The sequence below is a fragment of the Scyliorhinus torazame genome, chromosome 10 (genome assembly GCF_047496885.1).
Source record: "Scyliorhinus torazame isolate Kashiwa2021f chromosome 10, sScyTor2.1, whole genome shotgun sequence".
Lineage (NCBI taxonomy): Eukaryota > Metazoa > Chordata > Chondrichthyes > Carcharhiniformes > Scyliorhinidae > Scyliorhinus > Scyliorhinus torazame.
In genome coordinates, this window is record NC_092716.1 from 115,445,511 (window position 1) to 115,472,586 (window position 27,076).

The following is a 27,076-nucleotide window of genomic DNA, read 5'->3' on the forward strand; positions in this document are numbered from 1 at the left end:
AATCGAACCTGGGACCCTGGAGCTGTGAAGCATTTGTGCTATCCACAATGCTACCGTGCTGCCCTACAGTTGCCGGTGGACGCGTGTCTATTGCAGGCCATGGAGGATGATGACAACCCACCCTGCGATGAGCTCCTGGCTCCACATCGTTGGACTATGTCTGACCCATGGCCACAGTACCACCATCCATCCGGACCATCCCTGCATGCGACTGTGACACTGCAGCGCACGGTCCTGTCCTCTGCCCGGGGGGGATGTTGATGGCGGCCCAGGGGGAAGAGGGCAGACTCACCTGAGGCTGAGGTAAGACCACCCCTCACACACACACTTGCGCTCAACGTACATGACACCCCCCGCTTGCTTTGGACAGAGCACAAAGGCAGCTTCTGTAGGTGTAACATTGACTTTAATAACGAAAGGAGTTCATGCACGTGCCCTAGCCCCTAAAACTCATCTGTGCCCTGCACCCCTGCCAACTTACTCAGTGTCTAATTGTTTGGCCTTACGGAGCCTATGACTACGTCTACGTGGTTCCCCAGACGGTACAGCAGAACTGGAGGTGGACTCCTGTGATTCCTGCCCTCTGACACGGGATCCCTTTGGCGGCCGTATCCTGGGGCGTCCTGGCCTAGATGGGCCAGGCTGCGGCCCGGGCGACTGGGATGGCGAGCTGCCAGCCTGTCCTGCCCGTTGCCCACCCGATGCACCTGGGACGGAAGGGGGGGGGAGTCCGAGGTGTTGAGGTGTTCTGGGACCTCCCCTACAATGGGACCCGGAACAGGAACCCAGCACCTCCTCCTCCCTCGGGGTGCCCGATGGCCCCCAGGCCTCTACATGGGTGGGGGATGGGAACGGACTGGCCATCCGACGCCCCCCCCGACATCTGGCTCTGCCAGTCCTGGAGGCCCGTGCTGGTATCGACAGGGGTCTGCAGGTTTGCAGCCATGGAGCTCAGGGGATTGGCAAACCCTGTCTGTGACTGTGCGACGCCGGCTCGCACATGGGCAATGGCGCCGATGCCCTCAGCGACGGCCTGCAGAGACTGGGCCATGGCCTGCAGAGACTGGGCTATGGACTGTTGAGACTGGGCCATGGCCTGCTGAGACTGGGCCATGGCCTGCTGAGACTGGGCCATGGCGTTGAGCGCCTCTGCCATCTGCCGCTGGCTCATGGCCTCCTGTTAGAGGGCAGCCATGTCCTGGGCCACAGACGCCGCCTGCAGGGAAAGCCCCAGGCCTCGCAAACCGTTCCCCATGTCTGACACCGTCGCACCCATTGCCTCCACCGCGGACGACACCCGTGCGGTGTCGGCCTGGGTGGCATGCATGACCTGCACCACTCCCAGCTCCTGGATGCGGGTGGACTCCTCCACCTGTGACTGCAGCCGCCGCAAGCCGGCCGACACCCTCTTCGCTCGTCTCCGGGTCGGTGGTTGCATCGGATCTATGGGTGGGTGTGGTAACTCCAGGAACCCGGGATCCATCTGGGCAGCAGATGTTCGCTTGGGCTGGGCTGCCCTCCGACCGCCCGGCCCCTCTGCTGCTCCTACCTCCACCTGCTGTACCGGGACGGCTGTGTTGTGCGCACCAGTGGGTGTACCAGACGCCTCATCACTAAAGTGCCCAACCGAGGTGAGTGTTTCTGCGATGGTGGAGGGTGTTGGTGACAGCAGTTGCGTTGTGTCGTGCGCATCGTCCCACTCTGAGTCCATGGCACTTTGGGGTGGCAGTTCGTCTCCGCCCATCCAATCTGTGTCACTGTCCTGTATTTCAGTTTCCTGGATAGTGGTGTCCTAGGTCGGGGTGTCCTGGGTAGGGGTGTCCTGGGTAGTGGTGTCCTGGGTAGTGTTGTCCTGGGTAGTGGTTTAGTGGCTCGGCTGTGACGGGGGCCTGTGGCTGCCCCTCTCGTCGCTGGGTGGCACACGCCTGCGTCGTCGCACCCGCACGAGACGGGGGAGTCGTCTCCCTGTTGCTCCAGGTCTCTCCATCTCCAGTGGTCTCCGAGGGACATCGTGCGGGCGTCGCATGCCACAGGGTCCGGGTCTCTCCATCTCCAGTGGTCTCCAAGGGGCATCCTGCGGGCGTCGCATCCCAGAGGGTCCGGGTCTCTCCGTCTCCCGTGGTCTCCGAGGGGCATCATGCGGGCGGTCTGCATCTGCGGGGATGGGTGCCTCGACGTTTGCTCCTGCGATGCACAATGAAGCATGCATGGTTAGACACGCAGGCAGTGATCAGGTGATATGGGGAAGGGGGGATATGGGGGAGGGGGGATATGGGGGAGGGGGATATGGGGGAGGGGGGATATGGGGAGGGGGATATGGGGGATATTTGGAGGGGGATAAGGGGGATATCGGGGAGGGGGTATATGGGGGAGGGGGGATATGGGGGAGGGGGATATGGGGGGGATAGGGGGAGGGGGGATATGGGGGAGGGGGGATATGGGGTAGGGGGGTGTGGGGAGGGGGGATATGGGGGAGGGGGGAAATGGGGGATATGGATATCGGGCGGGGGGGGGGGAGGCTCACCCTGGCTGCTCTGACGAGGTCGTTCACCTTCTTGTGGCACTGGGTGCCTGTCCGTGGTGTCAGGGCCACAGCGGTGACGGCCTCTGCCACCTCCCTCCACAGACGCCGGCTGTGGCGTGGGGCAACTCTGCGGCCGTGCCCGGGATACAGGGCCTCCCTCCTCTGCTCCACTGCGTCCAGGAGCGCCTCAATGTCACGAGACTGGAACCTCGGGGCTGAGCGGCGGGCGGCCATCCGGTCGGGTGTTCTGTCGGGTGGGGGGAGCAGCGCGTCCTTAATGAGCCGTCACGCCGTGTGGCGTGTATGACGCCGCACGGCGTGAACCACGTGAGCCAGCGCGGATAGCGTCATGTCGCTGCTAGCCCATTCAGGGCCGGAGACTTTGCGACGTTTGGGGCGGCGTGATGCAGGTGGGATTTACGCCGTTTTTGCCGCCGGTCAGCAGACTTTGCGCCGATAACGGAGAATTTTGCCCCTGATTCCTGTTTGTGGCATCACTGCTACCCGAGTCGTCACTCAACAACTCTAAGCTTATTCACAAGGAATGGAACCTTTAAGTAAAGATGTGCAAACCACAATTTATTCCAGGAATGAATTAATTTAAAAATAGACTATAATTCATCAGCAGTTGTGACAGTAAAATAAAAACACCCCATTTTCTTAAAAATCCAAATCTTCAAGAAGGCTTCCATTTCACCTAATCCTTTATATTTGGTGCTGTCCAGACAGCACTGGAACTTCCTCACCTCTCTGGTTCTTCACCCATTAAACACCATTGGACACTGGATTGAGTGAAAGAAAGCAAACTTGCATTCAGATAGCATCTTTCAAGACTTGAGGATGCTTGCAGCCAATGAAATAGTTGTGAGATATTGTTATAATGTAGGAAGTGTGGAAACCAATTCATGCCCAGCAAGATGTAACAAGTAGAAATGACCAGATAATCTGTCTCATGATGTTGGTTGAGGGATGAATATTAACCTTGGTCAGGTCGCAGGTTGAAACCAGCTTGCTTCAAAAATACTATCACAAACTAAAACTATTTCATTTTTACATAAACCTTCTGTGAAATATGACTTTCTTCCTAGAGGTGAAAGAGAATGATTTGGATGAGAAGCTGTCTGATCAAACAGAGAAGCAAGAACGGCTTCAATTTCCAGAGGGTGCCCCACTAACCAGTGAAAGTGATGCTTCTTCGAAGCCACCAGCAAGTCCGTTGACAGAGGACAAAAAGGAGCCTGAGAGCGAAGTGACTGAGAAAGTATCAGAGGCCAAAGGTACGTGAGGTTGGGTTTTGGAGTCACACTGCGGGGATGAAGTGGGTCGGGGGAATGATTTGAACTGAACCTCCTAAAGAACGCCCTCAACAGGCCCACTCAATCCGCCCTATCCCCGTAAACCCACCTAAACTTTGGACACCAGAGGGGAAATTTAGCATAGTCAATCCACCTAATCCACACATCTTTGGACTGTGGTAGGAAACCAGAGCACCCAGAGGAAACACACGGAGGCACGGGAGAAAGTGCAAACTCTACACAGTCACCCAAGGTCGGAATCAAACCCCCTAGATTGATGCTGTGAGGCAGCAGTGCTAACCTTGTGCCTCCCTTATCTCCTATCTTCCTGCCGAAAATTGTTTCATTTATCTCCACAAATTGTAATACCAAGATTTAATCTATCAGCTCATTGTTATGGAGAATTGTGCTGTACTTTGAGCCTAGATGAGCCATTTAGAAAACAAAATCAAATGAGAGCTGTCTCTGCTTGACTAATGGCCATTCTTTCAGCCATAAAGCACAAGGTTATCTCAAAGCCATCTGTAAAGGAGGCATCTGGATCAATCCGCACATATTTGAGGCACCACAACTATACTGAAAACTTAAGCTAAGTGCGACAAAGTAGTTGTGTGCATAGTTGATACAAGGGATAAGATCCCAGGTACCCCTCCAAAACATTGAACTATGACAGAAAGCCGATTATGCAAGTGAGAATGAATGGTACTTCACGCAAAATAGGTTAAGGTTTTATGTTGAAGGATGTTTAGGCATCTATTAAAAAGGTATGTGTGAGCATGCCCCTCTTTCTGACCTGGCACAGGCTATTAATGTTAATCATTTTATTGCAGTAAGAAGTCTTACAACACCAGGCTAAAGTCCACCAGGTTTGTTTCAAATCACTCACTTTCGGAGCACTGCTCCTTCCTCAGGTGAATCAAGGACATCATAATCACATCATAATCCACATCATGGTCATTTTATTGATGTGGAGATGCTGGCGTTGGACTGGGGTGAGCACAGTAAGAAGTCTGACAACACCAGGTTAAAGTCCAACAGGTTTGTTTCAAATCACTAGCTTTTGGAGCACTGCTCCTTCCTCAGGTGAATGAAGAGGTAGGTTCCAGAAACATATATATAGACAAAGCCAAAGGTACAAGGCGATACTTTGAATGCGAGCATTTACAGGTAATTAAGTCTTTACAGAGCCAGAGAGAGGGGTAACCCCAGGTTAAAGAGGCGTGAATTGTCTCAAGCCAGGACTGTTGGTAGGATTTTGCAAGCCCAGGCCAGATGGTGGGGGGGAAATGTAATGCGACATGAATCCAAATCCCGGTTGAGGCCGTACCCATGTGTGCGAAACTTGGCTATAAGTTTCTGCTCGGCGATTCTGCGTTGTCGTGCGTCCTGAAGGCCGCCTTGGAGAACGCTTACCCGAAGGTCAGAGGCTGAATGCCCTTGACAGCTGAAGTGTTCCCCGACTGGAAGGGAACATTTCTGCTTGGCAATTGTTGCGTGATGTCCGTTCATCCGTTGTCGCAGCATCTGCATGGTCTTGCCAATATATCACGCTTCGGGACACCTTTCCTGTAGCGTATGTGGTAACAATCATTTTATTGTTTTACCATGAACATTCCTGAAAAAAAATGTTCATGCCTGTTTTGGTGCGTTTACTGACTGTTAGATTTGGCAAAAACATTGCAGTTAACATGACCTGACAAAATGTGAAAAGATGAGGTAATTATGGCAGTGGTTAAGCATTTAAAGTTGCCTGAGATGTTTGACTCATTGGAAATGGCAAAAATTCAGTTACAAATTAAACAAATGGAACATGAGAAAGAATTAAAGCAGCTTGAATATGAAAGAGAGGAAAAAGAAAGAGAGAGAAATAGAGAGGTGAAAGAAAAGGAGAGAGAAGAAAGGAGGGAAGAAAGGATAGCCCTAGCAGAACAAAAAGAAAAAGAAAGGGAGATACAGATCAGGGAAAAAGATAAAGAGAGAGAGTTTGAACTTCAGAAAATGGCCATGAAACATGACAGTCCGTTAAAATTGACAGACGTAAAGGGAAACGTACAGTTGGATGATAGTGATGAGGATAGTGAGAAAGAGCGTCATAGTCGAAGGCGTGGTGGGGATCTATTTAAATATGTCTAAGCATTGCCAAGGTTTGACGAGAAGGAGGTGGAAGCCTTTTTCATTTCATTTGAGAAGGTAGATAAACAAATGAAATGGCCACAGGACATGTGGGTATTACTGATTCAAACTAAGCTGATAGGTAGGGCTAGTGAAGTGTTTGCATCACTACTGGAGGAGGTATGTGGGACATATAAGGAGGTGAAAAAATCCATCTTAGGTGCATATGAGCTAGTGCCTGAAGCTTACAGACAAAGGTTTAGAAATTTAAGGAAAGAATTTGGTCAAACATACATGGAGAGTAATTTTGATAGGTGGATAAGGGCTTTGAAAATAGACCAAACGTATGAAGCTCTCAGAGAAATTATACTTTTGGAGGAGTTTAAAAATTCAATTCCTGATGTAGTGAGAACTCATGTGGAAGAGCAGAGAGTTAAAACTGCGAGGTTAGCAGCAGAAATGGGAGATGATTATGAATTCGTTCATAAATCAAAGCTTGCTTTCCGACATCAGTTTCAGCCTGTGAGGGATAGAAACTGGGGATTTGAGAAATAATCAAGTGGTAAAGGTAAAGGTGATATGATGGGAGATAATAAGGAGAGTGTACCTCAGATTAAAAAACAAATCCAGGAGGGTGGAAAAGAAATGAAAAGTTTCAAATGTTTTCACTGTAATAAACTAGGCCATGTAAAGTCACAGTATTGGTGGTTGAAGAAAAGCACTGGGAAGGCTGATGTGGGAAAACAGGATAAGACAGTGGGGTTTGTTAGTGGTAAAGGAAAGCCCAAGGGAAGCGAAGGAGGTGCAAAAGATTGTACAGACTGTTCAAGAGGTGATTGATAAGAAGGTGCCAGATGTCTTTAAAGAATTTACTTGTGTGGGTAACATATAGAACATAGAACATAGAACAATACAGCGCAGTACAGGCCCTTCGGCCCACGATGTTGCACCGAAACAAAAGCCATCTAACCTACACTATGCCATTATCATCCATATGTTTATCCAATAAACTTTTAAATGCCCTCAATGTTGGCGAGTTCACTACTGTAGCAGGTAGGGCATTCCACGGCCTCACTACTCTTTGCGTAAAGAACCTACCTCTGACCTCTGTCCTATATCTATTACCCCTCAGTTTAAAGTTATGCCCCCTCGTGCCAGCCATATCCATCCGCGGGAGAAGGCTCTCACTGTCCACCCTATCCAACCCCCTGATCATTTTGTATGCCTCTATTAAGTCTCCTCTTAACCTTCTTCTCTCCAACGAAAACAACCTCAAGTCCGTCAGCCTTTCCTCATAAGATTTTCCCTCCATACCAGGCAACATCCTGGTAAATCTCCTCTGCACCCGCTCCAAAGCCTCCACGTCCTTCCTATAATGCGGTGACCAGAACTGTACGCAATACTCCAAATGCGGCCGTACCAGAGTTCTGTACAGCTGCAACATGACCTCCCGACTCCGGAACTCAATCCCTCTACCAATAAAGGCCAACACTCCATAGGCCTTCTTCACAACCCTATCAACCTGGGTGGCAACTTTCAGGGATCTATGTACATGGACACCTAGATCCCTCTGCTCATCCACACTTTCAAGAACTTTACCATTAGCCAAATATTCCGCATTCCTGTTATTCCTTCCAAAGTGAATCACCTCACACTTCTCTACATTAAACTCCATTTGCCACCTCTCAGCCCAGCTCTGCAGCTTATCTATATCCCTCTGTAACCTGCTACATCCTTCCACACTATCGACAACACCACCGACTTTAGTATCGTCTGCAAATTTACTCACCCACCCTTCTGCGCCTTCCTCTAGGTCATTGATAAAAATGACAAACAGCAACGGCCCCAGAACAGATCCTTGTGGTACTCCACTTGTGACTGTACTCCATTCTGAACATATCCCATCAACCACCACCCTCTGTCTTCTTTCAGCTAGCCAATTTCTGATCCACATCTCTAAATCACCCTCAATCCCCAGCCTCCGTATTTTTTGCAATAGCCTACCGTGGGGAACCTTATCAAACGCTTTGCTGAAATCCATATACACCACATCAACTGCTCTACCCTCGTCTACCTGTTCAGTCACCTTCTCAAAGAAAGTCACCTTCTCAAAGAAAGTCACCTTCTCAAAGTTCTCAACGTTTACTCATGTGTATCAGGAGGAGTAGGTAAAGAAGTCACAATTTTAAGAGATACGGGAGCTAGTCAATCTTTAATGGTAAGAGATGAGGAGTTATGTAGGTTGGGAAGAATGTTGCCAGAAAAGGTGGTAATATGTGGAATTCAGGGTGAGAGGAGTAGCGTTCCATTATAAATGGTAAGGTTGGAAAGTCCAGTGAAGAGTGGTGAAGTGGTAGTAGGAGTAATAGAGAAACTATCTTGTCCAGGAATACAGTTTATCTTGGGTAATGATATAGCTGGATCGCAAGTGGGAGCGATGCCTATTGTGGTTGATAAGCCAGTGGAAAATCAGACAGCTCAAGTGTTGAAGGAATTTTTCTGGATTGTGTAGTAACAAGATCGCAAAGTCACAGGTTAAGACAAGAGGAGAAATCAAAGAGTGAAGATGACGTTGAAGTGCAATTGTCAGAAACGATTTTTGATCAGATGGCTGAAAAAGAACAAGAACAGGTGGAGTTTGAGGCGGATATTTTTAGTTCAGGAAAATTGGCAGAGTTACAACAAAAAGATATAGAAATAAAACGGATGTATCAGAAAGCATACACGGAAGAGGAATCTGAGTGTATACCAGAGTGTTATTGCCGTAAAAGTGATGTCCTGAAGAGAAAATGGAGACCTTTACATATGCAGGTGGATGAAAAGTGGGCAGAGGTTCATCAAGTAGTATTGCCGGTAGGGTATAGAAAGGAGGTGTTGCGAGTTGCACATGAGGTACCAGTGGGAGGTCCTTTGGGGATAAGGAAAACTGAAGCTAAAATCCAGAAACATTTTTATTGGTCTGGACTACATAAAGATGTAGTTAAATTTTGTCAATCATGTCACACATAGAACATAGAAAAATACAGCACAGAACAGGCCCTTCGACCCACAATGTTGTGTCGAACCTTTGTCCTAGATTAATCATAGATTATCATAGACTTTACAGTGCAGAAGGAGGCCATTCGGCCCATTGAGTCTGCACCAGCTCTTGGAAAGAGCATCCTACCCAAGGTCAACACCTCCACCCTATCCCCATAACCCAGTAACCCAACCCAACACTAAGGGCAATTTTGGACACTAAGGGCAATTTATCATGGCCAATCCACCTAACCTGCACATCTTTTGGACTGTGGGAGGAAACCGGAGCACCCGGAAGAAACCCACGCACACACGGGGAGGATGTGCAAACTCCGCACAGACAGCGACCCAAGCCGGAATCGAACCCGGGACCCTGGAGCTGTGAAGCAATTGTGCTATCCACAATGCTACCGTGCTGCCCTTAAGAACAAATTAATCTACACTATACCATTCTACCGTAATCCATGTACCTATCCAATAGCTGCTTGAAGGTCCCTAATGTTTCCGACTCAACTACTTTCACAGGCAGTGCATTCCATGCCCCCACTCCTCTCTGGGTAAAGAACCTACCTCTGACTTCCCCCATATATCTTCCACCATTCACCTTAAATTTATGTCCCCTTGTAATGGTTTGTTCCACCCGGGGAAGAAGTATTTGACTGTCTACTCTATCTATTCCCCTGATCATCTTATAAATCTCCATCAAGTCGCCCCTCATCCTTCTCCGTTCTAATGAGAAAAGGCCGAGCACCCTCAACCTTTCCTCGTAAGACCTACTCTCCATTCCAGGCAACATCCTGGTAAATCTCCTTTGCACCTTTTCCAAAGCTTCCACATCCTTCCTAAAATGAGGCGACCAGAACTGTACACAGTACTCCAAATGTGGCCTTACCAAGGTTTTGTACAGCTGCATCATCACCTCACGGCTCTTAAATTCAATCCCTCTGTTAATGAACGCAGGCACACCATAGGCCTTCTTCACAGCTCTATCCACTTGAGTGGCAACTTTCAAAGATGTATGAACACAGACCCCAAGATCTCTTTGCTCCTCCACATTGCCAAGAACCCTACCGTTAACCCTGTATTCCGCATTCATATTTGTCCTTCCAAAATGGACAACCTCACACTTTTCAGGGTTAAACTCCATTTGCCACTTCTCAGCCCAGCTCTGCATCCTATCTGTGTCTCTTTGCAGCCGACAACAGCCCTCCTCACTATCCACAACTCCACCAATCTTCGGATCGTCTGCAAATTTACTGACCCACCCTTCAACTCCCTCATCCAAGTCATTAATGAAAATTACAAACAGCAGAGGACCCAGAACTGATACCTGCGGTACGCCACTGGTAACTGGGATCCAGGCTGAATATTTGCCATCCACCACCACTCTCTGACTTCTATCGGTTAGCCAGTTCGTATTCCATCTGGCCAAATTTTCCACTTTCCCATGCCTCCTTACTTTCTGCATAAGCCTACCATGGGGAACCTTATAAAATGCCTTACTAAAATCCATGTACACTACATCCACTGCTTTACCTTCATCCACATGCTTGGTCACCTCCTCAAAGAATTCAATAAGACTTGTCAGGCAAAACCTACCCCTCACAAATCCGTGCTGACTATCCCTAATCAAGCAGTGTCTTTCCAGATGCTCAGAAATCCTATCCCTCAGTACCCTTTCCATTACTTTGCCTACCACTGAAGTAAGGTTAACTGGCCTGTAATTCCCAGGGTTATCCCTATTCCCTTTTTTGAACAGGGGCACGACATTCGCCACTCTCCAATCCCCTGGTACCACCCCTGTTGACAGTGAGGACGGAAAGATCATTGCCAACGGCTCTGCAATTTAATCTGTTGCTTCCCATAGAATCCTTGGATATATCCTGTCAGGCCCGGGGGACTTGTCTATCCTTAAGTTTTTCGAAATGCCCAACACATCTTCCTTCCTCACAAGTATTTCCTCGAGCTTACCAGTCTGTTTCACACTGTCCTCTCCAACAATATGGCCCCTCTCATTTGTAAATACTGAAGAAAGGTATTCGTTCAAGACCTCTCCCATCTCTTCAGACTCAATGCACAATCTCCCGCTACTGTCCTTGATCAAGTCGTTCTCATATTTCTCACATATGTGTAAAAGGCCTTGGGGTTTTCCTTGATTCTACCCGCCAGAGATTGTTCATGCCCTCTCTTAGCTCCTCTAATCCCTTTAGACCATAAGACCATAAGACATAGGAGTGTAAGTAAGGCCATTTGGCCCATCGAGTCCACTCCACCATTCAATCATGGCTGATTTCAACTCCATTTACCCGCTCTCTCTCCATAGCCCTTAATTCCTCGAGAAATCAAGAATTTATCAACTTCTGTCTTAAAGACACTCAACGTCCCGGCCTCCACCACCCTCTGTGGCAATGAATTCCACTGACCCACCACTCTCTGCCTCAAGAAATTTCTCCTCATCTCTGTTCTAAAGTGACTCCCTTTTATTCTAAGGTTATGCCCCCGGGTCCTAGTCTCCCCTGCTAATGGAAACAACTTCCCTACATCCACCCTATCTAAGCCATTCATTGTCTTGTAAGTTTCTATTAGATTTCCCCTCAACCTCCTAAACTTCAATGAATATAATCCCAGGATCCTCAGACGTTCATCATATGTTAGGCCTACCATTCCTGGGATCATCCGTGTGAATCTCCGCTGGACCCGCTCCAGTGCCAGTATGTCCTTCCTGAGGTGTGGGGCCCAAAATTGCTCACAGTATTCTAAATGGGGCCTAACTAATGCTTTATAAAGCTTCAGAAGTACATCCCTGCTTTTATATTCCAAGCCTCTTGAGATGAATGACAACATTGCATTTGCTTTCTTAATTACGGACTCAACCTGCAAGTTTACCTTTAGAGAATCCTGGACTAGGACTCCCAAGTCCCTTTGCACTTCAGCATTATGAATTTTGTCACCGTTTAGAAAACAGTCCACGCCTCTATTCTTTTTTCTAAAGTGCAAGACCTCGCACTTGCCCACGTTGAATTTCATCAGCCACTCTTGGACCACTCTCCTAAACTGTCTAAATCTTTCTGAAGCCTCCCCACCTCCTCCATACTACCTGCCCCTCCACCTATCTTTGTATCATCGGCAAACTTAGCCAGAATGCCCTCAGTCCCGTCATCTAGATCGTTAATATATAAAGAGAACAGCTGTGGCCCCAACACTGAACCCTGTCACCGGTTGCCATTCCGAAAAAGAACCTTTTATCCCAACTCTCTGCCTTCTGCCTGACAGCCAATCGTCAATCCATGTTAGTACCTTGCCTCGAATACCATGGGCCCTTATTTTACTCAGCAGTCTCCCGTGAGGCACCTTATCAAAGGCCTTTTGGAAGTCAAGTTCAGTTCCCTCCTGGCTATCTTGTATCTCTCCAGCACCCTGTCTGAACCTTGTTTCCTCAGCCTTACATAAATCTCCTTCTTCCCCTTAACAAGACATTCAACCTCTCTTGTCAACCATGGTTCCCTCACTCGACCATCTCTTCCCTGCCTGACAGGGACATACATATCAAGGACACGTAGTACCTGTTCCTTGAACAAGTTCCACATTTCACTTGTGTCCTTCCCTGACAGCCTATGTTCCCAACTTATGCACTTCAATTCTTGTCTGACAACATCGTATTTACCCTTCCCCAATTGTAAACCTTGCCCTGTTGCACGCACCTATCCCTCTCCATTACTAAAGTGAAAGTCACAGAATTGTGGTCACTATCTCCAAAATGCTCCCCCACGAACAAATCTATCACTTGCCCTGGTTCATCACCAAGTACCAAATCCAATATGGCCTCCCCTCTGGTCGGACAATCTACATACTGTGTTAGAAAAGCTTCCTGGACACACTGCACAAACACCACCCCATCCAAACTATTTGATCTAAAGAGTTTCCACTCATTGTTTGGGAAGTTGAAGTCACCCATGACTACTACCCTGTGACTTCTGCACCTTTCCACAATCTGTTTCCCTATCTGTTCCTCCACATCTCTGCTACTATTGGGGGGCCTATAGAAAACTCCCAACAAGGTGACTGCTTCTTTCCTATTTCTGACTTCAACCCATACTGCCTCAGTAGGCAGATCCTCCTCGAACTGCAAAGTGCAAAGTTCGAGGATCCTCCTCGACCATGTCAAGTGATAGGGAAACCTTAAGCAGTGATAAAACCAGCAACCTTAATACCCATTCCAGCATTTGAGGAACCTTTTACACGGGTCCTAATTGATTGCGTAGGACCGCTTCCTAAAACAAAAAGTGGGAATCAATATCTTTTGACTATAATGGATGTGTCTACTAGGTTTCCAGAGACCATTCCATTATGTGATATTGCAGCTAAAAAGATTGTGCAGGAGTTACTTAAATTCTTTACTAGATATGGACGACCCACAGAAATACAATCGGATCAAGGATCAAATTTTACCTTGAGGTTATTCAAAGAAGTTATGGATAGCTTAGGAATAAAACAATTTGAATCAACTGCATACCATCCAGATTCGCAGGGAGCGTTAGAAAGGTGGCATCAGACATTAAAGACAATGTTGAGGGCTTATTGTCAAGATTACCCAGAGGATTGGGATAAAGGAATTCCATTCGTACTGTTTGCAATTAGGGATGCACCTAATGAGTCAACCAAATTTAGTCCTTTTGAACTAATTTTTCGTCATGAGGTAAGAGGACCACTTAAATTGATTAAGGAAAAATTGGTGGGTGTGAAATCAAAACTTACATTGTTGGATTAACAAAGAACAAAGAAATGTACAGCACAGGAATAGGGCCGTCGGCCCTCCAAGCCCGTGCCGACCATGCTGCCCGACTAAACTACAATCTTCTACACTTCCTGGGTCCGTATCCTTCTATTCCCATCCTATTCATATATTTGTCAAGATGCCCCTTAAATGTCCCTATCGTCCCTGCTTCCACTACCTCCTCCGGTAGCGAGTTCCAGGCACCCACTACCCTCTGCGTAAAAAACTTGCCTCGTACATCTACTCTAAACCTTGCCCCTCTCACCTTAAACCTATGCCCCCTAGTAATTGACCCCTCTACCCTGGGGAAAAGCCTCTGACTATCCACTCTGTCTGTGCCCCTGATAATTTTGTAGAGCTCTATCAGGTCTCCCCTCAACCTCCTTCGTTCCAGTGAGAACAAACCGAGTTTATACAATCGCTCCTCATAGCAAATGCCCTCCATACCAGGCAACATTCTGGTAAATCTCTTCTGCACCCTCTCTAAAGCCTCCACATCCTTCTGGTAGTGTGGCGACCAGAATTGAACACTATACTCCAAGTGTGGCCTAACTAAAGTTAGGCAACATGACTTGCCAATTCTTATACTCAATGCCCCGGACAATGAAGGCAAGCATGCCGTATGCCTTCTTGACTACCTTCTCCACCTGTGTTGCCCCTTTCAATGACCTGTGGACCTGTACTCCTAGATCTCTTTGACTTTCAATACTCTTGAGGGTTCTTCCATTCACTGTATATTCCCTACCTGCATTAGACCTTCCAAAATGCATTACCTCACATTTGTCCGGATTAAACTCCATCTGCCATCTCTCCGCCCAAGTCTCCAGACAATCTAAATCCTGCTGTATCCTCCGACAGTCCTCATCGCTATCCGCAATTCCACCAACCTTTGTGTCGTCTGCAAACTTACTAATCAGACCAGTTACATTTTCCTCCAAATCATTTATATATACTACAAAGAGCAAAGGTCCCAGCACTGATCCCTGTGGAACACCACTGGTCACAGCCCTCCAATTTGAAAAGCATCCCTCCATTGCTACTCTCTGCCTTCTATGGCCTAGCCAGTTCTGTATCCACCTTGCCAGCTCACCCCTGATCCCGTGTGACTTCACCTTTTGTACTAGTCTACCATGAGGGACCTTGTCAAAGGCCTTACGGAAGTCCATATAGACAACATCTACTGCCCTACCTGCATCAATCATCTTAGTGACCTCCTCGAAAAACTCTATCAAGTTAGTGAGACACGACCTCCCCTTCACAAAACCGTGCTGCCTCTCACTAATACGTCCATTTGCTTCCAAATGGGAGTAGATCCTGTCTCGAAGAATTCTCTCCAGTAATTTCCCTACCACTGAAGTAAGGCTCACCGGCCTGTAGTTCCCGGGATTATCCTTGCTACCCTTCTTAAACAGAGGAACAACATTGGCTATTCTCCAGTCCTCCGGGACATCCCCTGAAGACAGCGAGGATCCAAAGATTTCTGTCAAGGCCTCAGCAATTTCCTCTCCAGCCTCCTTCAGTATTCTGGGGTAGATCCCATCAGGCCCTGGGGACTTATCTGCCTTAATATTTTTTAAGACACCCAACACCTCGTCTTTTTGGATCACAATGTGACCCAGGCTATCTACACCCCCTTCTCCAGACTCAACATCTACCAATTCCTTCTCTTTGGTGAATACTGATGCAAAGTATTCATTTAGTACCTCGCCCATTTCCTCTGGCTCCACACATAGATTCCCTTGCCTATCCTTCAGTGGGCCAACCCTTTCCCTGGCTACCCTCTTGCTTTTTATGTACGTGGAAAAAGCCTTGGGATTTTCCTTAACCCTATTTGCCAATGACTTTTCGTGACCCCTTCTAGCCCTCCTGACTCCTTGCTTAAGTTCCTTCCTACTTTCCTTATATTCCACGCAGGCTTCGTCTGTTCCCAGCCTTTTAGCCCTGACAAATGCCTCCTTTTTCTTTTTGACGAGGCCTACAATATCACTCGTCATCCAAGGTTCCCGAAAATTGCCGTATTTATCTTTCTTCCTCACAGGAACATGCCGGTCCTGTATTCCTTTCAACTGCCACTTGAAAGCCTCCCACATGTCAGATGTTGATTTGCCCTCAAACATCCGCCCCCAATCTAGGTTCTTCAGTTCCCGCCTAATATTGGTATAATTAGCCTTCCCCCAATTTAGCACATTCATCCTCGGACCACTCTTATCCTTGTCCACCAGTACTTTAAAACTTACTGAATTGTGGTCACTGTTACCGAAATGCTCCCCTACTGAAACATCTACCACCTGGCTGGGCTCATTCCCCAATACCAGGTCCAGTACCACCCCTTCCCTAGTTGGACTGTCTACATATTGTTTTAAGAAGCCCTCCTGGATGCTCCTTACAAACTCCGCCCTGTCTAAGCCCCTGGCACTAAGTGAGTCCCAGTCAATATTGGGGAAGTTGAAGTCTCCCATCACCACAACCCTGTTGTTTTTACTCTTTTCCAAAATCTGTCTACCTATCTGCTCCTCTATCTCCCGCTGGCTGTTGGGAGGCCTGTAGTATACCCCCAACATTGTGACTGCACCCTTCTTATTCCTGATCTCTACCCATATAGCCTCACTGCCCTCTGAGGTGTCCTCTCGCAGTACAGCTGTGATATTCTCCCGAACAAGTAGCGCAACTCCGCCTCCCCTTTTACATCCCCCTCTATCCCGCCTGAAACATCTAAACCCTGGAACGTTTAGCTGCCAATCCTGCCCTTCCCTCAACCAGGTCTCTGTAATGGCAACAACATCATAGTTCCAAGTACTAATCCAAGCTCTAAGTTCATCTGCCTTACCCGTAATGCTCCTTGCATTAAAACATATGCACTTCAGGCCACCAGACCCGCTGTGTTCAGCAACTTCTCCCCGTCTGCTCTGCCTCAGAGCCACACTGTCCCTATTCCCTAGTTCTCCCTCAATGCTCTCACCTTCTGACCTATTGCTCCCGTGCCCACCCCCCTGCCATACTAGTTTAAACCCTCCCATGTGACACTAGCAAACCTCGCGGCCAGGATATTTATGCCTCTCCGGTTTAGATGCAACCCGTCCTTCTTATACAGGTCACACCTGCCCCGGAAGAGCTCCCAGTGGTCCAGATAATGGAAACCCTCCCTCCTACACCAGCTGTTTAGCCATGTGTTTATCTGCTCTATCTTCCTATTTCTATCCTCACTGGCACGTGGCACAGGGAGTAATCCCGAGATTACAACCCTAGAGGTCCTGTCTTTTAACTTCCTGCCTTAACTTTCTGGATTATGTGTCAAATTTTAGGGAACGATTAAATAGAGCAGGTGAATTGGCTAGACAACATTTGAAAGTTGCACAAAATGTGATGAAACGGGTCGCGGACAAGAAATCCAAAGTTCGTAGTTTTGCCAGTGGAGATAATGTTTTAGTGTTGGTACCAGTGGTAGGTGAGCTAGGTTTTGTGGACCGTATCAGATTGAAAGGAAATTAAGTGAGATGAATCATGTGGTAAAGACACCAGATAGAAGGAAGACTCAGCGAGTGTGTCATGTGAATATGCTGAAAATGTACTTTGAAAGGGAAGGAGAGAAAAAGGAGGAGGTTTTAATGATTCTAACTCAAAGTGACGAACCAAATCCAGATGACTGTGAATTTGACATACCTCAAATTAAATTGGAAAATGAGGATGTTCTTAAAAATTGGGATAATTTGTTGAGTTATCTTCCAGAGGAAAAACAAACTGACCTGAAAGAGTTATTGATATCACATGGGCAAGTTTGTGGAGATAAAATTGGGGAGTACTAAAATGGCTATACATGATGTAGATGTGGGAAATGCTGTTTCAATCAAACAACATCCATGTAGACTTAACCCTTTAAAATTGGCACAGGTTAACAAAGAGATTGAGAGTCTGCTTAAAGATGGCATAATTGAAGTGGGTTGCAGCCAATGGAGCTCACTCATAGTAATGGTACCTAAGCCAGACGGTGCCCAATGGTTGTGTGTGGACTATAGAAAGGTTAATGCAGTTGCAAGAACAGACTCTTATCCTATCCCACGTTTGGAGGTTTGCATTGACAGTGCAGTCCACTTTTATTTCCAAATTGGATTTACTTAAAGGCAGGTACCTTTATCCGAAAGGGCGAAGGAGATTTCAGCTTTTGTGACTCCAGATGGTATATACCAATTCAAAGTTATGCCAAGTGGCATGAAAAACGCCCCAGCCACATTTCAACGGTTAACTAACACAGTTGTTTCAGGATTCTCCAATTGTGCGGTATAACATTGACAATCTGGTAATTTTCAGCCCGACATGGAAAGACCATTTAAAACATCTGATGGAGTTATTCGATCGACTTCAGGAGGCGGGTTTGGTGATGAACGGAGCCAAAAGTGAATTTGGAAAAGCCCAAGTCACTTTCCTTGGTCATACAACCGGACAGGGTCGAATGGTCCCATGGGATGTGAAAACAAAAGTTATTGGGGAGTTTCCGATACCCTCGATGCGATGGGAAATAATGCGATTTCTTGGTATGTGTGGATTTTACCGGAAATTTGTGCCAAATATTAGCAGTATGGTCGCTCCACTGACGGACTTGCTCAATAAGCGTAACAAATTCCAGTGGACAGCGGAGTGTCAACAGGCCTTTGACGGCCTGAAGGCTGTGTTAACCACTGCTCCTGTGTTAGCCATCCCAAATTATACCAAACCATTCAAAGTGGCTGTTGTAGCCACCTAAAATGGCTGATTCCCTATTAATTTGGCCAAAACCCGATTTAAAATGGCTCACCAAAAAGTCTGATGGGAAAAGCAGTCAACAGAACACAAACGGACAGCTGCAGACAGAAAAGCATATTCGGCTCTGGGGAAGTCGGCCCAGATCGATACTCAAGCGTATTAAGGTAAAAATTAGAGGTTCCTTGTTTAATTGTTAATACATGCCCCTGCCTGACATCGCGCCCTCAAGAATTGTTTAGGTAAATTTTTGTGCATAGCTAGGGTCAGAGTAGTGGCCATGTAGGAGGTGCCCCCCCCCCTCCCCCCCCCCCCCGGTCAGGGAACGGAAAGGCCAAAATGTATGTGATCCTTCATGCTTCGCGTTCGGATCACAAGGAGGGTGTGTAGCCACCTAAAATGGCTGATTCCCTATTAATTTGGCCAAAACCCGATTTAAAATAGCTCACCAAAAAGGCTGATGGGAAAAGCAGTCAACAGGACACAAACGGACAGCTGCAGACAGAATAGCATATTCGGCTCTGGGGAAGTCGGCCCAGATCGATACTCAAGACCATTAGCAGCACATCAACCCAGACATCTGCAGTTTAATCGGCTATCCCCGGGAACAATTGCAACATATTAGCAATTGAATGCCGGGCCAGACCTGTCGGCGCCTGCAGTGGCCGAAACAAAGACAGGTGAACGACCACCCCCTGATCGAGGAATCGCCCCATTATTGGACGTATCGAACCCAGTGATTGGGAACAAGTCCAATCACTTGGGACTCAGGGTCAAGGGCCGCCCCGAGAGGCGGGAAGCCCCTGGGCCCTATAAAGTAAGGGGCCCAGTTCAGATCTCTTGCTCTCTCCCTTCTTCGCCTGCTCGCGACCTTCGCAAGAACATCGACCAGAAACTGAGTTTGACTCCACCGATCGCTATCCGATAAAGACTCCTAGCCATCAACCCGTATCAGCCTTTTGAATCCCGCGGGCCAGATCCGATTCGGTAAGCCATTCGTTTCCCTGACCTGGTGGGCCCTTCCTAAAGTTAAGTATTGGCCAGTCATGTAAGGTTTCTATATAGAGAATAGCATTATTGTGTAAGCATTACTTGTTGTATATAATAAATGACCGTTGATTTCAATCTTACTAAGCGGTGTGCTGACTTATTAATCATAACTCGAGCTTGAACCACGTGGCGGTATCAGAAAGATACCTGGCGACTCATGAGCAAAGGTGACATAATCTGAGGTAATAAACTAAGGCTAATAAGAACAACACTGTTGATGCGAGTGATGTGGGCGTAGGTGCGGTGCTTCAACAAGACAACGACAAAGGGCTAGAGCGGCCTATTTGTTATTTTTCAAAGAAATTGAATTCTCACCAGAAGAAGTATTCAACGATTGAGAAGGAGACTTTGAGCTTGGTGCTGGCTTTGCAACATTTCCACATTTATGTGACCAGCAATCCATCTGACACCGTTATATATACTGATCATAATCCGTTGACGTTTTTGGAGCGATTCCGGAATAACAATGCAAGGCTGTTTCGCTGGAGTTTACTGTTACAGCCTTTTCATTTAAAAATAGTACATGTGGCAGGACGGGAAAACGTGACAGCCGATGCTTTGTCACGAATGTGATGAACAGAAGGATTTCAGTTGGAGGAAGAAGAACAAAAAAAAAAGATGGATTGTTATTATACCTGTTTGCGTATGTTGTTTTTTGCAACGATTAAGTATATTTACTGTGTGCATTTCTTAAAGGATGGTGAAAAGGTGAAAAATGAAACCATCTTGAAGTTGATGGTTTTTTTTTCTTGTGGGGAGGTGTCATGAGAATGTCGCTTTAAGAAATGGTTAGCTGCTCATGTTACTGCAGTGATGTCAGAGTGTGGGTGGAGCTGAGCTTTGGTTCTGATTTTTAGGTTCACTTTGAGAAAAAGCTTGAGTGTGTCTGTCTCTTTGGTTTCGTTTTTCAGTGTGTTGCAGCTGAAGTCAGACAAAGCAGCTGAACTGCTGTTCTCTCTCTGCCATGAAGGACTATCTCTTAAGCATTTGGTGAATTCAGAATTATAAATGTTTTCAGTATTGAATGTAAACCCTGATGTGCTTCTGTTTAAAGGTTTGTTAAGTCTTCTGGGTGTAAAAGGACAGCATACAGATTACTTAGTGTTGTCTTCTTTGGGGGATGTATTTGATTTACTGGTTGCTAAGATGTTCACTGTTTGTTTTAGAAAGGTTAATTTGAGTTCATAGAATAAACATTGTTTTGTTTTTAAAAATGGTCCATTTGGTCCATTTCTGCTGTACCATACCTGTAGAGTGAGCCTTGTGCTCCCCATACCACAATATATTAAAAGTTGTGGATCAGGTGAACTCCATGATACACTTTGGGATTCTCTAAATCCTGACCCATAACATTAGTGGGACAAGTTTCTAAAAAAGGCAGTGTCCGAAGTGATTTTGGGCAACCAACAATTCCTGTTTGCTTGTTAATTTATGACCTGGTGACAAGAACTTAAGAGTCCTTTATCTCAGTATAACATGTTTCCATTGAATTCATAATGTGAGGAAATCTATCTTGTTGGATTTTTTTTGTGCGGTTTCTGGGTGGAGGCCGAGGACTACAGATCCTGGCATGCCTCGGATTTCCAGTGTAAGCCCAAAGAACAGCAAGCTATGCATGCTCAGTTTCTGACATTCTATTGCCAGCTGCTGGGTTGGGCAGAGCACCTGAGTTGGAGTGTGGAACAAAACAATGACCATGGGACCATGAAGGTTATCGGGAGCTGAATAAGCAACAGCTAATGGGCTGTCATCAGCTCCATATGCGGCTGGGGCTTAGAGCAGTCTGGCGTGAGCTAGGGCTCAGGAAAGCCTTGACAGCTGTTGAGTAAGTGCTCAGGGAAGCCGAAGAGCAGTGGTGTTCTTCTCAGAGCATCTAGAGAGGTGAGATTGTGCTGGTGATTAGATGTTGGGGTGCAGCTTTGTAAATCTAGTGGAACACAGTCTTTGGAGAAGAGATTGAGCAATTGAGGGGAAGCAAAGTCTGAGTTGTAGTGGCTGCTGAGAGAAATCAGAAACTATATTCTTGAAACAGAAAAGCTGAAATCCCTTGTGAGGAAGATAGAATTTTAAAGAATTCTTTTGACTCCCAGTTATCACTGATGTCTGGATTGGTTCTGAGAAATTGGTGGGCTCTGTCTTGTGTGTGTGCCATTTTATATGCCATGTAACATTTGTTCCAACCAGTTTGGCTGTTAACTCATATTTGCTTCATGTTAATTCTGTCAGCGTATAAGATAAACAGTACTGACTGTATCTTTGTTGAATTTTGTAGAGTAAAAATTCTTTGTTTTGTTTCAAATTGTGGCTTGTATCTCTTTGTAAATACCTGTGGCGGCGGGATTCTCCGACCCCCCCCGCCGGGTCGGAGAATCGCCGGGGGCTGGTGTGAATCCCGCCCCCGCCGGTTGCCGAATTCTCCGGCACCGGATATTCGGCGGGGGCGGGAATCCCCCCCCCCCAGCGATTCTCCGGCCCGCGATGGGCTGAAGTCCCGCTGTTGGAATGCCTGTCCCGCCGACGAGAATCAAACCACCTCTCTTACTGGCGGGACTAGGCGGCGCGGGCGGGCTCCGGAGTCCTGGGGGTATGGGGCGATCTGGCCCCGGGGGGTGCCCCCACAGTGGCTGGCCCGCGATCTGGGCCCACCGATCCGCGGGCGGGCCTGTGCCGTGGGGGCACTCTTTTCCCTCTACCTCGGCCACAGCCTTCACCATGGCCAACGCGTAAGAGACACCCCACCCCTGCGCATGCGCGGGGATGACGTCCGCAGCCGGTGACGCTCCCGCGCGTGCGCGGACTTCTGCCGGCCGGCGAAGTCCTTTCTGTCCCGGCTGGCGTGGTGCCAAAGGCCTTTCCCGCTGCCCGGCAGCGCACCAACCACTCCGGCGCAGGCCTAGCCCCTCAAGGTGAGGGCTTGGCCTCTAAAGGTGCGGAGAAATCCACACCTTTGGTGCAGCCCAACGCCGGAGTGGTTCCTGCCACTCCATCCCGCCGGGACCCCCCGCCCCGTCGGGTCGGGGAGCATCCCGGCCCTGGGATGTCAAATTTCCTCTGTACTACAATAAAAGTACTGGGGCGAAAATCTCCGGAAACGGCGCGATGCCCGCCGACTGGTGCCCAAAACGGCGCCAATCAGACGGGCATCGCGCCGCCCCAAAGGTGTGGAATGCTCCGCATCTTTAGGGGCCGAGCCCCAACATTGAGGGGCTAGGCCGACGCCGGAGGAATTTCCGCCCCGCCAGCTGGCGGAAACGGCCTTTGGTGCCCCGCCAGCTGGCGCAGAAATGACATCTCGGGGCGGCGCATGCGCGGGAGCGTCAGCAGCCGCTGACAGTTTCCCGTGCATACGCAGTGGAGGGAGTCTCTTCCGCCTCCGCCCTGGTGGAGACCGTGGCGGAGGCGGAAGGGAAAGAGTGCCCCCACGGCACAGGCCCGCCCGCGGATCGGTGGGCCCCGATCGCGGGCCAGGCCACCGTGGGGGCACCCCCCAAGGCCAGATTGCCCCACGCCCCCCCAGGACCCCGGAGCCCGCCCACGCCGCCTTGTCCCGCCGGTAAGGTAGGTGATTTAATTTACGCCGGCGGGACAGGCAATTTATCGGCGGGACTTCGGCCCATCTGGGCCGGAGAATCGAGCGGGGGGGCCCGCCAACCGGCGCGGCGCGATTCCCGCCCCCGCCTAATCTCTGGTGCCGGAGACTTCGGCAACCAGCGGGGGCGGGATTCACGCCAGCCCCCGGCGATTCTCCGACCCGGCGGGGGGTCGGAGAATGTCGCCCTGATCCCCAACTGAATTAATAAAAAACTGTGGGTCCTGTGACATTATGCAAATGTACAGCATGTGAAGAGTTAATGTCGTATTCAGAGCAGTCACTAGAGGGAGCGAAAGGACTGTACTGTAAATTGCACTGGCTCTTAAGCTAAGGGAAGGAGTTTAGATTGGAGCTGACTAAGATAAGATTCATAGTGTATTGCAGAGTTACTAAGATATAATAGTTGTAATTATTAGATAGAGTTAGTGGTAGTGAGTGTTGTTTAATTGATACATGTATGTTTTCTATTCAGAATAAGTGTTGAACTCAAATGTAGTAGTGTTAATAAAATTAGTTTAGTTCTTCAAAAGAACTTTGTGTATCTTTGCGATCACTACTCCTTCCATCCTGGAAACCACTCACAAAGATCTCCACAGGTCCCACCCGGGATTGTAATATTTTTGTTCCATTTGAGGCGAGTTTTAATTGGATCATCAAGAGAAGTGGGGAAAAGTGGAGAAAGGATGACTATTTATATTAGGGAGGCGCTGAAAATACGAAGCGATCTGAAAAGGAGCAGCATTTTTACACTTTGAAAGACCATGGCTGACCTACTAATCAAAGTGCATCATCTAAATGTAAGGAAGTAATGAGGTTAAGTAAATTACTTTGTGCAAAAATATTTATTTGTAATGTTTGTGTGTTTGGTGCAGGAGACAAACCAGAAACTGTTATGAACTTGGGAGTTGGAGAACTGGAAATTACCCCTGTATCCATGGCCATTGGCAGATATCTAGGACTTGACCTATCACCCGATGGATGTGCTGCTCGAAATCGCAGGGGCATCGTGTTTATTGTATTTGGAGCTCCTCAGACAGGTACATGTATATTCCATCACAAGTCCATAATCTGCAGTATTATAATTACACATTAAGAAAAGAGCTAGATTGTGAATTTCAATCCAGTAATTAGAGAGGCCATAGAATCATAGAATTCCTATAGTGCAGAAGGAGACCACTCAACCCATTGAGTCTGCACTGACCCTCTGAAAGAGCACCCTACCTAGCCCCAATCCCACATAACCCTATACCCTGTCTAGCCTGCACATCTTTGGATACTAAGGGGCAATTTATCATTGCCAATCCATAACTTCCACATCTTTTAACTGTGGGAGGAAACCGGAGCACCCAGAAGAAACCCACACAGACACGGGGAGAAAGTGCAAACTCCACACAGACCGTGACCTAAGGCCAGAATTGAACCTGGTCCCTGGCACTGTGAGGCAGCAGTGCTACCACTGTGCTGCCCTAAATAGGCAGAAGGAATTATCTGAAGTTCACCCCTGTAAATGAGATATTATACCACAATGAAACCAGATTATTCATTCATGCTTCAGTATATTGGCTTCTTCTGAGGCTTTCCTGAGTTGCGAGGTTGCATATATTTTTCATTCTCAGTATCATAATTCCCAGAAGCATTTATTTTACTGTGGTCTGAGATCCTATCAGTATCTCACTATAGTTTTGAAGCTGGGATGTCCAGATCCGGCTCCTCTTTCTTGTGTCCTTATGTTCTTTTATGTGTACATAAGCCCGTAACTTCTGTGGAGTAGCAATCAGAGTCAGATTGCCTGTCAGCTCCTATTTGCTTACCTGCAAATGAAGCAGCTCATTTTCCGTCCGACCTTCCGACTCAGGCTAGGTAAGGAGAGTACAGCGCTGTAGGCTCCCGAGGCCTTGTGCCCAGGACAGCTAAGTCAGCGGTAAGAACGCCATGGCCTCATTTATACGGCACTGCCTGCCATAAAGCAGCTGAGAAGTCAGGGAAAGGTAGGTTTGTTTGCTAAGTGGGTATGATGAGGGGTGAAAGGCAAGGGAGGGGGAGGGTTGGGAGATTGGTGAGGGGGTAAGGTGGCAGGGGCATCAGTTGGTCAGTGGGGGGGTCAGGTGGTTTGTGGGGGGAATCAGGGAGTCAGCAGTGTTCAGTGGGGCGAGTGAAGGGCAATTGGGAGGTCACCGGGAGGTCAGGGTGGGACAGTTCTCTGGAGGTGTGGGGGGGGGAGCATTGAACTTCCTGGGCAATTGCCATGCAACCCTAACCTGAAGACTTCCGGGGAAGGTCCCCAGTGCATCTTTGAGGTATCTTCTCAGTTTCAATGCCCTAGATCTCCGAGGTAATGGCTCTTAAACATAGTTGGAAAGAGGATAGGATATTGAGTTGGGAGATAGAACAAAGAACAAAGAAAATTACAGCACAGGAACAGGTCCTTCGGCCCTCCCAGCCTGCACCAATCTAGATCCTTTATCTAAACCTGTCGCCTATTTTCCAAGGATCTATTTCCCTCTGTTCCCCGCCCGTTCATATATCTGTCTAGATGCATCTTGAATGATGCTATCGTGCCCGCCTCTACCACCTCCGCTGGCAAAGCGCTCCAGGCACCCACCACCCTCTGCGTAAAAAACGTTCCACGCACATCTCCTTTAAACTTTCCCCCTCTCACCTTGAAATCGTGACCCCTTGTAATTGACACCCCCACTCTTGGAAAAAGCTTGTTGCTATCCACCCTGTCCATACCTCTCATAGTTCTGTAGACCTCAATCAGGTCCCCCTTCAACCTCCGTCTTTCCAACGAAAACAATCCTAATCTACTCAACCTTTCTTCATAGCTAGCACCCTCCATACCAGGCAACACCCTGGTGAACCTCCTCTGCACTCTCTCTAAAGCATCCACATCCTTCTGGTAATGTGGCGACCAGAACTGCACGCAGTATTCCAAATGTGGCCCAACCAAAGTCCTATACAACTGTAACATGACCTGCCGACTCTTATACTCAATACACCTGAACCCCATACGACTTCACTTTTTCCATCAACCTGCCATAGGAAACTTTATCAAACGCCTTACTGAAGTCCATGTATATGACATCTACAGCCCTTCCCTCATCAATTAACGTTGTCACTTCCTCAAAGAATTCTATTAGGTTTGTAAGACATGACCTTCCCTGCACAAAACCATGCTGCCTATCACTGATAAGTCTATTTTCTTCCAAATGTGAATAGATCCTATCCCTCAGTATCTCCTCCAACAGTTTGCCTACCACTGACATCAAGCTCACAGGTCTATAATTCCCTGGATTATCCCTGCTACCCTTCTTAAACAAAGGGACAACATTAGCAATTCTCCAGTCCTCCGGGACCTCACCCGTGCTCAAGGATGCTGCAAAGATATCTGTTAAGGCCCCAGCTATTTTGTTCCCTCAGTAACCTGGGATAGATCCCATCCGGACCTGGGACTTGTCCACCTTAATGCCTTTTAGAATATCCAAAACTTCCCCCTTCCTTATGCCGACTTGACCTAGAGTATTTAAACATCCATCCCAAGCCTCAACATCTGTCATGTCCCTCTCCTTGGTGAATTCCGATGCAAAGTACACATTAAGAATCTCACCCATTTCCTCTGACTCCACGCATAAATTCCCTCTTTTGTCTTTGAGTGGGCCAATCCTTTCTCTAGTTACCTTCTTGCTCCTTGTATACAAATAAAAGGCTTTGGGATTTTCCTTAACCCTGTTAGCCAAAGATATTTCATGATCCCTTTTAGTCCTCTTTATTGCGTGTTTGAGAATTGTCCTACTTTCCCGATATTCCTCCAAAGCTTCATCAGTTTTAAGTCGCCTAGATCTTATGTATGCTTCCTTTTTCATCTTAGCTAGTCTCACAATTCCACCCATCATCCATGGTTCCCTAATCTTGCCATTTCTATCCCTCATTTTCACAGGGACATGTCTGTCCTGCCCTCTAATCAACCTTTCCTTAAA

The 27,076-nt window shown here is 47.7% G+C and overlaps 1 protein-coding gene across 1 annotated transcript in view; it reads left to right on the forward strand.

The window, feature by feature from the left end:
- hydin (HYDIN axonemal central pair apparatus protein) overlaps window positions 1-27,076 on the forward strand; it is a 1,604,351-nt gene that overhangs the window by 913,848 nt on the left and 663,427 nt on the right. The window contains exons 39-40 of the mRNA XM_072518656.1: window positions 3,613-3,801; window positions 23,972-24,136. Coding sequence (XP_072374757.1) covers window positions 3,613-3,801; window positions 23,972-24,136 — 354 coding nt within the window. The remainder of the gene's footprint in view (window positions 1-3,612; window positions 3,802-23,971; window positions 24,137-27,076) is intronic.